A 10,565-nucleotide genomic window follows, 5' to 3' on the forward strand; every position below is an offset into this window, starting at 1 on the left:
AGTACTTGTAAACAGCTTAATCCTTGTGATATAGAGGCTGTGTCATGAGGAAGATGGTAACATATTGTGAAAGTAATGCCATGTGGTTATCACAAAATGTAGAAGTCTACCAGGTAGATACTACAAAGCACTGTGGTACCACTGCGTGCTTACCGCATACACGCATTTACTGTCAAAATACACACAGCCAGCTCTCAATTTTCTCAGGGGTTTATCCAACACAGAGATATGGGAGCTGGCCTCCAGCAAAGACAGCTTGGGTCTGGCACAGTTTGTTAACAAAGATGCAGCAGTGTATGAATGTGGCCATCCGACCTCCAGTGAATGAGAGAAATTTTGTGGTGGGGATCCCAAGGTAGTAAGCTCTGCAACCCAAAGCCAGTTCCTTGTAGAACAAACTCCATGATGTTCCTAGAGCACTTAAGCACGATGTACTATGACTGCTAATGCACAAGGCTAGCTTCAGCTGTGCTGGTCTTACTGCCTTTCCCTTAGTGTTTGTTCTGCTAAATGGCTGCCACAGAGTTACTCAAGAAACTTTTCTTTGTATTCTTTGGTGCCTGAGTATTAGTTGAGACACATGCTGCAAAAACGCATGAAGCGTGTTTGGGTCTGCCGTTACACCACACCTAACAAACCCTTCAGAAGGCTCATCCATTAAGGAGCATAGTGCAAAGACCCCTGAGCGACCCGACACCGATGCAGCCACAGCAGAAACTGCAGACCGTAAACTGTTCCAGACCATGGCCGAGTCCCTCTTACCATTTGGTTGCCTCTACAGCGCTCCACAGCGCACAGCATAGTGTGCATATTATCTAAATGTTCCTACTTGGTGAGGAACCCTAGTTCTTCCCTCCGCATTATCTCAGACAAGGCAGAGTTAACCGTGCATAATCTCTTACTACAGAGAGCGAGGATGAAAGGATTACACAATGAGTGTGATTATGAGATTTAAATATAAAAGTTTCCCAGCACAGTAAAGAGGCCAGCTATGTCGCACTCAAAACGTTACCATAAACTAGGCAGAGTTCAACAAGACAGACATACAGGCTTCGTTGTGTGGGGCAACTTAGCCACAAAAGCTGTGAAAGTTTTTTTCTTGATCTTTTTCTTAAAACCTGCTGAATCTGAAGGAGTTAGTCCAAGTCATCCCATCCGATGTTGGGATAAAAATCACTGTGGGAGACAATCACAACAATTGGTAGGAAAGTGAAAAGTTTCAGTAGTGTAGTATTACAGAAATGATGAGAAACCATTCCTTCACTCGCTGGAATAAGATCTCAGTGGAACCCTTCCTAAGTTCACCCCTGCAGAAATTCCACATAACCCTATGAAACTGCACCTGTTTGCACAAGGTCTGAAGATAAGTGTAGTCCTTTACCTGTGAACGCCCTCCACGTCATGCTAGATTTTAAGATGTGTGAAAAGGAGACACGCCAAAAACGGTGTTGATGTGCTCCCAATCAGCGTCGATATTGTACAGGCATACAAAAAATTTTAACTGGAGTTCGTGTTTAGCAGCATAAAAGAGGAAAAAGTAGTTTAGTAGATGCCCCTAAAATGCAGTTGTTTCCGTCAGCCAGCGCAGCACCGTACTCACACGTGCACCTCTAAGTGCCCCCCCTTCTTTCAAACCCATAAATTTAACGTCACCTAGGACGGACCGCTTTTTAACACTTTGATTCAACGACCTGACGTTCCCTAGCTTGATAAAGACAGCGTAACCCTGGGGGGCTGGAGAGGGAGAGGCCGGGCCAGGCCGGACAACGGCCGGGCTGGCTCCGAGAGGCGGCCCCAGGCTCGGCCAGGCGGCCGAGGCAGGCGCGGGCCCGAGCCCAGGCGGGGCAGCCGCGGCCCCGCAGCGCACCCCCCGGACACCCGCTCCGGCACCCGACCGGGAGCTGCGCCTCCCTCTCCGCTGACAACCTGCAGCCCCGCACCGGCCCGGCCGAGCGCCGCCGTGAAACCGCGGGGTGCCGAGCAGCCCCCGCCCGCGGGGCTCGGCGCTCACCCGGGGGCCGCCGCCGCCGCCCGACCCGGGCCCTCGCCGCGGCCACCATCTACCGCCGCGACGGCGGGCAGGGCTGGGGCCTGGGGGCAGGTGCGGGGCCGGCCGCTACTCACCGTGAGGAGGAGGAGGAGCAGAGGGGGGCGGCGGCGCCCGGCGGGGGGCTCAGCGGGGGACCGCATGCTGCCGCGGAGGCGGCGCCGCTGCCCAGCGCGGCCGGGAGTGCGTGGCCGGCCCCGCCGACAAGGATGCGGCAGATCCGGCTTCCTGGAGGAGGGGCTGCCGCCCGGGCAGGGCAGGGCAGGGCAGGGCAGGGCCGCGCCCGGCCCCGCGCCGCCGCCGCAGGTGCGGAGGGCGCGGAGGGTCCGGGCTGGGCGGCACCCGGGGGCCGAGAGCCCTGGGGCGTGACGAGCCCCCCGGCCGTGCTGTGAGGCACCTCAGAGTCCCCCGCGCACCACAATAAAAGAGGTACCGGGAGCGGGGCGTCCCGGGCGGGACCCCGGCACAGGGCCGCGTCCTTCCTCCGGGCGGCAGCGTGGCTCGGGGGCTCCGCCGTGGCTCCCCTCGCCCTCACGCCTCGGCTCTGCGCTGCCAGCGCGGCCCCCGCCCGCGGCAGCTCCGCGGTCCCGCTGGCGGGTGAGGCGCGGCCGCGGGGTGGCTTTAGGGCGGTAAGGAGGGGCAGGGCCTGCTCAGAGCTGCCGTGTGCGGTGCGGCGGGCTCCGGGGCTGCCCGGGAGGTGCCGCCGTTCACCTGGTCAGGTGTGACATAACGAAACGCGGCGAGTGTGTAACGGCACCATCCCCGCCTCTCCGGCGGGGTGGCAGCACCGGGCTGTGCCCCGCCGGCCCGCGCGGGGGCGCTGTCCGGCGCCCCGCCACTCCTGCCGGGCCAGGCCGGAGGGGGCGGAGTCCGCAGGTGCTTCAATGCTCCGCTTCCGGTGTGTTCCGGAAGTGGGAGCCGCATAGCTTCCGGGTTGTGGTTAGTGGCGGCGATGGCGGGGTTGTCCCGCACGCTCGGTATCTTCGGCGGTTTCGTGGCTGTGGTGGGGGCGGCCTTTTACCCCATCTACTTCCGGCCGCTGCTGCTGCCGGAGGAGTACAGTGAGTGCCAGCGCGGGGGGGCGAGGCGGGGCACGGGTCGGGGCCCGGCTGCGGCGCTGTGAGCGGGTTTGTGCCCCGGCCAGGCTGCGGGGGGCGGGGGCGCAGGCAGGCCTGCCCGGGCTGTCGCCGGGCGAGTAACTCCCGAGAGGCTTTCTGTTCGCCTAAGAGATACTTAAAAAAAACCCCCAAAATTCGTAGTACTCTTGTTTGAAGTTATTGGCCGGCATGTGATTAAGAACACACTTTAGCTGTTCTCTGAAGTGATTAAGAGGATTTAGATGCAGTTAAAGAAGTTACGGTCAGAGGGCTGGAATATCTCTCCTATGAGGACAGGTTGAGAGAGTTGGGGTTGTTCAGCCTGGAGAAGAGAAGACTCTGGGGAGATCTTATTGCATCCTTTCAGTACGTAAAGGGCGCTTATAAGAAAGACGGGGACAGACTTTTTAGCAGGGCCTGTTGTGATAGGACAAGAGGTGATGGTTTTAAAGGAAAAGATAGTAGATTTAGGTTAGGTATAAGGAAGAAATTTTTTACAATGAGGGTGGTGAAACACTGGAGCAGGTTGCACAGGGAGGTGATAGATGTCCCTGGAAACATTGAAGGTCAGGTTGGACGGTGCTCTGAGCAACCTGATCTAGCTGAAGGTGTCCCTGCTTATTGCAGGGGGGGTTGGACTAGATGGCCTTTAAAGGTCCCTTCCAACCCAACCCATTCTGTGATTGTATAAGTTGTTTGAGATGTTTTCCAGCCGCAATTGAAAAGTTTAGCTTAAAATGTGGTAACAGATTCTTTACCGATTGCAATGATTGGCTAGAGCTGGTCTCAGTCTGCACAGTCTTCTCTGAAACTGACTCCGGAGGAAAATCCCACTTTACTGTCAGAAACACAGAAAACCCACCAAAGCCTGCAACTGACTCTGTAACCTGGGAGCTCTTGAGCACTTGAAGGCACCTGAAGCTTTGGGTGCGAAGCCTCAGCAACTCCAGGCAGGTGCTCTGTACTGTGGGAGTGGTAGGGGGAGCACTCATTACTCTTAAACTTCTGTTAACTATTGCTGAAGGAAGTGGGGAGAAGTTATGGTGTAACCAGTCTCATCCCATCGCTTTAACTTCTATAAAGCTAAGAAAGCTGTTGGCGATAACCTGAAGATGCATGTGGCTAATCTGCTGAGACAACTGAAGAGATTCCTAGGAAGAAAAACAAAAAGGAAAAGGGTAGCAAACTTGCTGATCTTCTTGTAGGGACTTCAGCCTTGCATCAAAGCTGAAGTAAAATTCAATTTGCAAGCAAGTTTTTATTTAAGAAAGCTACATTTGTGAAGTTGGAAACTGCCCACAAAGACAGGTTTTCTACTCTGTGTTCCCATTTAAAAACCTTATTCTTAACTAATTTTTGCTTATAGTGCACTTTCAAAAAATACAATATTATAAGTGTGACTCAGCATTAAGTAAAGAACAGAACTAGTGGACAACGTCCTCTTTTGTACTAGTGAATTACATGAGCAAATGTTCCCCAGCACGTTAGGGATTTTTTATCTCTATTTAGTGCACAAGTTGAGTGATATGCTGTTAGCAAGTGCTTAAACTTGCTATTTAATACCTGATTCTAAACTTTACTTATTGCATGCTGCTCAAACTCTCCTTTGATCACACCTTTATTAATTTCCTATGTGCTTTTCTTGACGCTCATTGCTGTGGTATGAGAGCAGCATAAGCGTTTGTTGTGGTAATACTTTAGACAAGAACATGGAATTTCACAGTTGTGGTACTTGAGCAGAAGTATTTTAACCTTTGGGGTACAACGGATTTGATTTTTCAGGGTATGGTTTAGTAAACTGTATGACAACTTCTATAGAGGCTCACATCCCCCATTGGCTTGAGCTATGGGTGGATACTAAGTATTTCCGTGTTTTGGGACTCTGAGTCTGAAGTCGGACATTTGGATTAGCATCATATAGTAATCCTGCAAAAGGCAAGAACGGATTGTAGTTTTCTGGAGTGACATTCAATTATGTAAACATGAAATGCTATCTTTTCTTTCTTCAATCTTGTTTTTCTTGCGCATCTCCCAAATTCTACGCAAATGAGGCACAATACATGCAGGAAGAAGACTTTTCTGCACAATACTCAACACATCTTCAGTGGAGTTCCTAGCAGTTTAACATGTAAAATGGAAGATGCTTGGAAAAAACGGATGTAATCAAATTGTTAATATGTACCTTAATTTGTGCACACAGGGGTTTGACTTAATTTCATACAGAAGTGCTATCATTTTACAGGTTTTTAGTACCTCAGTTTGTGGCCTTAATGTATTTTCCTGTCTGTAACTAGCTTTAAAGAAAGACTGTTTCCTCATGTGAAACACATAGTTTAGTGGCAGTGTTGAAACCTTGAGATCTTCAGCACAGACCTCTTCCACTTGGATTAATTAAAACAGTAGGTTGACAGCTGCTATTTGGATTGATATTGGGGCATTTTCACAGTAGATTTTGTGATTTTGTTGAACTGTGAGACTCGGCTCCTTTCCCATCCTGTGAGGTGGCTGTCCTCTCATCACAACTGGTGCTTCCTCATTGTCCTTTTTTTGGCTTACCTGTTTTCCAAGTTGTTTCCAGGCCCCACCCCAGTCTCCCTATTGACGGTTCCGTGTCCTATCTCTGTATTTCTCCTGTGTTACTTCTCCGCACTCGTTTCTTTACCTGATCAGTTAACAGCTCTTTCTGTTCACCTCAAGTGGGTTCCCAGACCTCTCAGATTGATTCCCATTTTGGTCTCTGCCTCTCTCCAATCTTAGTCTCCACCTAACACTAAATATGTTTCTCTTCTGTGTCCTAGAATAAGTCTGATTCCTTGCCCTAATTTATTCTGTTTTCTCTGTCTGGATTTTCTACCTTTTCCTTTGAAATTAGACAGTTCCCTGAGATTTTGTCTGCTAAAAAGGATGGAATGGCAATCACTGTGCTCAGTGAACGGAACTGGAGAAGCTGAATCTGCCTCTAGTGCCTGCCCCCTTGCAAGTAGAATCAATTATTGTGATATGCCTGCTAGTCTCCAGTAGCATTAGACTTGTACCTAGACAGCCTAATAACATGTAGTGCCTGTGTGTTCTCAGTGGGATAGGGTCCTGCAAAGTTTCAGTTTTAAGGTGAGCTGAGTTCTGAGTTTCCCCTGAGAATGTGCACCCTACAATTTTTTAAAGGCTTAGAAAGCTCAATGGTATGGGCAGAAGGCTAATCCAGCTGAGCTTTGACCTCTTGCTTCAAAGTACCACAGTGGTAAAGTGCTTAACTGGAAGGGAGAAAAAGCAGGGGGCATTTAATAAGGGGAAATTACATAGAATCACAGAATCACTACGGTTGGAAAAGACCTGTAAGATCATCAAGTCCAACCTGGAAAAAAAAAAAAAAAACAAAAACCACCACACAACAACAACAAGCCACAACACACCAAAAACCAACCCACCCAACACCACACAGCACCATGTCCATCAAGCTACATCCCACAATGCCACATCCACACGCTCCTTGAATACCTCCAGGGAGGGTGACTCTACCACCTCCCTGGGCAGCCTATTCCAATGTTTCACTACTCTCTCAGTAAAGAACTTTTTCCTAATATCCAGCCTGAACCTCCCCTGGCGCAACTTGAGGCCATTTCCTCTAGTCCTGTCACTAGTCACTTGGGAGAAGAGACCAGCACCCACCTCTCTGCAACCCCCTTTCAGGTAGAGTTGTAGAGAGCGATAAGGTGTCCCCTCAGCCTCCTCTTCTCCAGGCTAAACAACCCCAGCTCCCTCAGCCGCTCCTCATAAGACTTGTGTTCCAGACCCCTCACCAGCTTCGTCGCCCTTCTCTGGACATGCTCCAGCACCTCAATGTCTTTCTTGTAGTGAGGGGCCCAAAACTGAACACAGTATTTGAGGTGCGGCCTTACCAGAGCCGAGTACAGAGGCATGATCACCTCCCTGCTCCTGCTGGCCACACCATTTCTGATACAAGCCAGGATGCCGTTGGCCTTCTTGGCCACCTGGGCACACTGCTGGCTCATATTCAGCCGGGTGTCGATCAACACCCCCAGGTCCTTTTCTGCGGGGGAGCTTTCCAGGCACTCGTCCCCAAGCCTGTAGCGTTGCCTGGGGTTGTTGTGGCCGAAGTGTAGAACCCGGCACTTGGCCTTATTGAACTTCATCCGGTTGGCCTCAGCCCATCGATCCAGCCTGTCCAGATCCCTCTGCAGAGCCTTCCTACCCTCAAGCAGATCAACACTCCCTCCCAGCTTGGTGTCGTCTGCAAACTTGCTGAGGGAGCACTCACATAGTGTTGTTCTCACATATCCCCTCACATAGTGTTGTTCTTTCTCTTCTTGGAAGTGCTTGAATCTTTTAAACAAAAAAGAAAAGCCTGAGACAGGCACATTGTCTGGAAAACATCCCTCTGCTACTTAGTTTTACAAAGTTTACAAGCACTAATTTTGTAGATGCTGTCATGAAATCTGCTTATGATAAGATGCAAGATCTTTCAGGACCTGAAAATGGGGGTCATTGATTCTGGAAAGAATAAATCTTTTCAAGAGTTTTATGATGAGCATATGAGTGCTAGCTCCTAAAAGTACTTGTCATTCCTTAAGTGATGGGATCACAGCAGGTATTTTGGCATCTTTTATTAAACAGTAGTCATTACTTTAAGGTTATTATCCTATTGTTTGTAATCTCTCAAAACAGACTAGCTGTTAGTTTCTCAGTGAAGGGTGAATACTATATTTGCATTGTGTAGGTGGATATTCGCCAGAATCTTACCATGTAGCATCCAGAATGAATAAAATTTGCAATATTATTTTACTCGGTGCAGTCAAGATGTCTGGTACTTCTTTTTTTTTAGTAGTGTCCTTTCTGTTCTGTTTTCCAGAGAAAGAACAGTCAATAAACCGAGCTGGTATTGTTCAAGAGGATATTCAGCCTGCAGGTATACTTGATTCATGTGTTTGCATTGATTGTTTTAAAGATCTTCTTGAAGTAAGACCTGAATATTTATATGGTTTTAAATAATGCCATGAAGAATACATTCAAAGAATACATATATAATAAACTTACTGTGAAAATACTTTTTTCAGGCTAATTCTTCAATTGAAAATTATGGATTTAATAAAAATTGTTTTAAATTGACTTAACTGGCCAAATAAGTTGTAGAGATTCTGTTATCTTCACACTTTGTTAAATAAATGCCAGTTTCCACACCAGAAATTAACTTCTGAATCAGGTCAGAGCAAACAAGAACTATGGGTGGGCTGAGCTCTAGCTGTAAAAAATACACTGTTGCATCCTCATTTTGTGGAATACTGCTTTTCAACTCAGCTGAAACACCATTTGTGAGCGCTTTGTCAGTACCTTCCAGCCTCATGGGTGGAGAGGTAAGGCAGAAATCTGCTACATGTAAAGGAAAATCTGGAATGAAGTGTTAATAGCTTTTTGATCCCTGCTGTTGCCAGTAGAAGGTGTAGAAAGCCAGTAGAAGGTGTAGAAAAGAATATGAGGGGAATGAAAATTAAAGTATGGCAGACCCTCCTTGATAGTTCATTGTTTCCTAGGTAATGGAACTGGTTATTCATTATGCAAGGTTGGCACTTCTCACTTAAAGACATGAGAGTGCTTGTCTGGATGAAACAGTTCATATCTGAGTATGTTAAAGGTTAAGTTATTCCTATTTTTAGAAAAGCCGAACATTAGCAGCTGGGGAAAACCAAATAGGATTAATGCTATGTCCTTATTACACACCACACATAAATCATCAGTGCAGGACTTACTTTCCAGGAAAGTGGTGAAATGCTGAAAAGGAGTAGGAAAGGCATTGTGAAATAGAAGTCTAGTAAACCTGCCTTTTTTGTTAAACATTAAAGAGGACTGGACTGGCTCATTTTTCCAAGATGCAGGTACTTGATGACCAGTTCTCTGCAGTATAACTTTTTAATCTAAATTTAGCTGCAGATGAGAAGTTACGAGATCTGCTAGTTGAAAGTGAAATCTACACAAATTCAACTGCAAGGTGCTATTCTAGATGGTTGTTCCAACGATATTAGAACACCTTGCTTATGGGTGTGATAGATTTTTCTATTATCTGAAGCTTAAGATCAAGATGAGGTTGTCTTTCTAAATATTTTTGCAAGCTTAAGCACAGTTGTAAGGTCAGTGCAGAAATTGGTAGGTTCATTCATTGTTTCGTACAAAGGCTGGAGTAGCAGACCAATTTATTTTTTTTCTCCAACAGTCTAGTTATGAACTGCTGGTATTCTCTGATTTGTAGGGTTAAAAGTGTGGTCTGATCCATTTGGAAGAAAATAATGTTGCCGGCTGGGTGTATTGCAAGGCAAAACCGAACACGGACATCTTCAGCTGTTTCTTCTTTCACTGAAGTGTGTCTTTGGGTGTCGCTGGAGAAGAATTCTGAATATGCTGTGTGGCACGTGAGGAGCAACAAATGCTACTGGTTGGAATCCCAAGAGATAAAAACATGCTAGTTTTGACAGAGAATGCTGGGGCATAGTACACAGACTGTTAGAGAGCTGAATAATTCTTGAGTTTAGAAGTGAAGTATTTATTTCCTTGAGAAAAGGGAAGAGGAATTATTTTTGTGGTTAATTTGTAAACAGTTGTAGAATAAATTATGAATAGAATAAATCACGCAGACCGCTGCAGTTTCATCACTAGTGTGAGAATTACTTTTTGTGGTTTTATCATGAAAAACACGATAGAAGTATATACCGAGAGAGACCAGTGGTGAGTGTAAATTTGTGCATTAAAATTTCTTCCTTTTAAACCAACACGTATTTTTTTCATTTGTTTTGCAAGTAGTTGTGTCTGGTTAACCTTGGCCAGGTGCCCACCCAGCCACTCTCTCACTCTGCTTATCAACAGGACAGAGGGAGAAAATAGGATGACAAAGCTTGTGGGTCTGGATAAACACAAGGAGATCGCTCACCAGTTACTGTTGCAGGCAAACCAGGCTCAACTTGGGGAAAACTAATGTAGTTTATTGCCAATTAAAATAGATATGAATAGTGAGAAACAAAAATTAACACCTTCACACTGCCTCCCTTTTTCCAGGATCAACTTCACTCCCGAGTCCTCTATTTCCTGACACACACACCCTGCCCGCGGTCCCCTGAGCAGTGGATGGGGGTTACGGTCAGTTTCTAACAGTTTTTCTGCTCCTTCCTTCTCACACTTTTCCCTTGCTCCTGTACGGGCTCCTCACGAGCTGCAATGCCTTCAGGAAAAACCAAGCTGTTCTGGTGTGGGCTCCTCCCCAGGCCACAGTGTGGGTATCTGCTCCAGCGTGGTCTTCTCCACGGGCTGCCGGGGAATAGCTGCTCTGGTGCCTGGAGCACCTCCTCCACCTCTTTCTTTTCTGACTTTGGTGTTCATACTGCCGTTCCTCCCTTTTTTCCCCTCATTCCTCTGCTTGT

The 10,565-nt window shown here is 47.6% G+C and overlaps 1 protein-coding gene across 2 annotated transcripts; it reads left to right on the top strand.

Annotated features, from left to right (window-relative positions):
- The first annotated feature begins 2,976 nt into the window (after positions 1-2,976).
- SMIM20 (small integral membrane protein 20) lies at positions 2,977-9,920 on the top strand. 2 transcript variants are annotated; one of them, XM_059818122.1, is made up of 3 exons: positions 2,977-3,108; positions 8,012-8,068; positions 9,404-9,920. In XM_059818122.1, the coding sequence occupies exons 1-3, from the start codon at positions 3,000-3,002 to the stop codon at positions 9,439-9,441; spliced, it is 204 nt and encodes a 67-aa protein (XP_059674105.1). In that variant the 5' UTR covers positions 2,977-2,999; the 3' UTR covers positions 9,442-9,920. The 2 variants fall into 2 exon arrangements, with proteins under 2 accessions (XP_059674105.1, XP_059674106.1); XM_059818123.1 differs by lacking the exon at positions 8,012-8,068.
- Positions 9,921-10,565: the final 645 nt, after the last annotated feature.

The sequence above is a fragment of the Gavia stellata genome, chromosome 5 (genome assembly GCF_030936135.1).
Source record: "Gavia stellata isolate bGavSte3 chromosome 5, bGavSte3.hap2, whole genome shotgun sequence".
NCBI classification, from domain to species: Eukaryota; Metazoa; Chordata; class Aves; order Gaviiformes; family Gaviidae; genus Gavia; species Gavia stellata.

Excerpts from the sequence above, each read along its gene's own strand:
- SMIM20 (XM_059818122.1), top strand. The coding sequence starts at position 3,000 with ATGGCGGGGTTGTCCCGCACGCTCGGTATCTTCGGCGGTTTCGTGGCT. Across the intron at positions 3,109-8,011 it reads GCTGCTGCCGGAGGAGTACA|AGAAAGAACAGTCAATAAAC; the intron begins GTGAGTGCCAGC and ends TCTGTTTTCCAG. Across the intron at positions 8,069-9,403 it reads AGAGGATATTCAGCCTGCAG|GGTTAAAAGTGTGGTCTGAT; the intron begins GTATACTTGATT and ends TCTGATTTGTAG.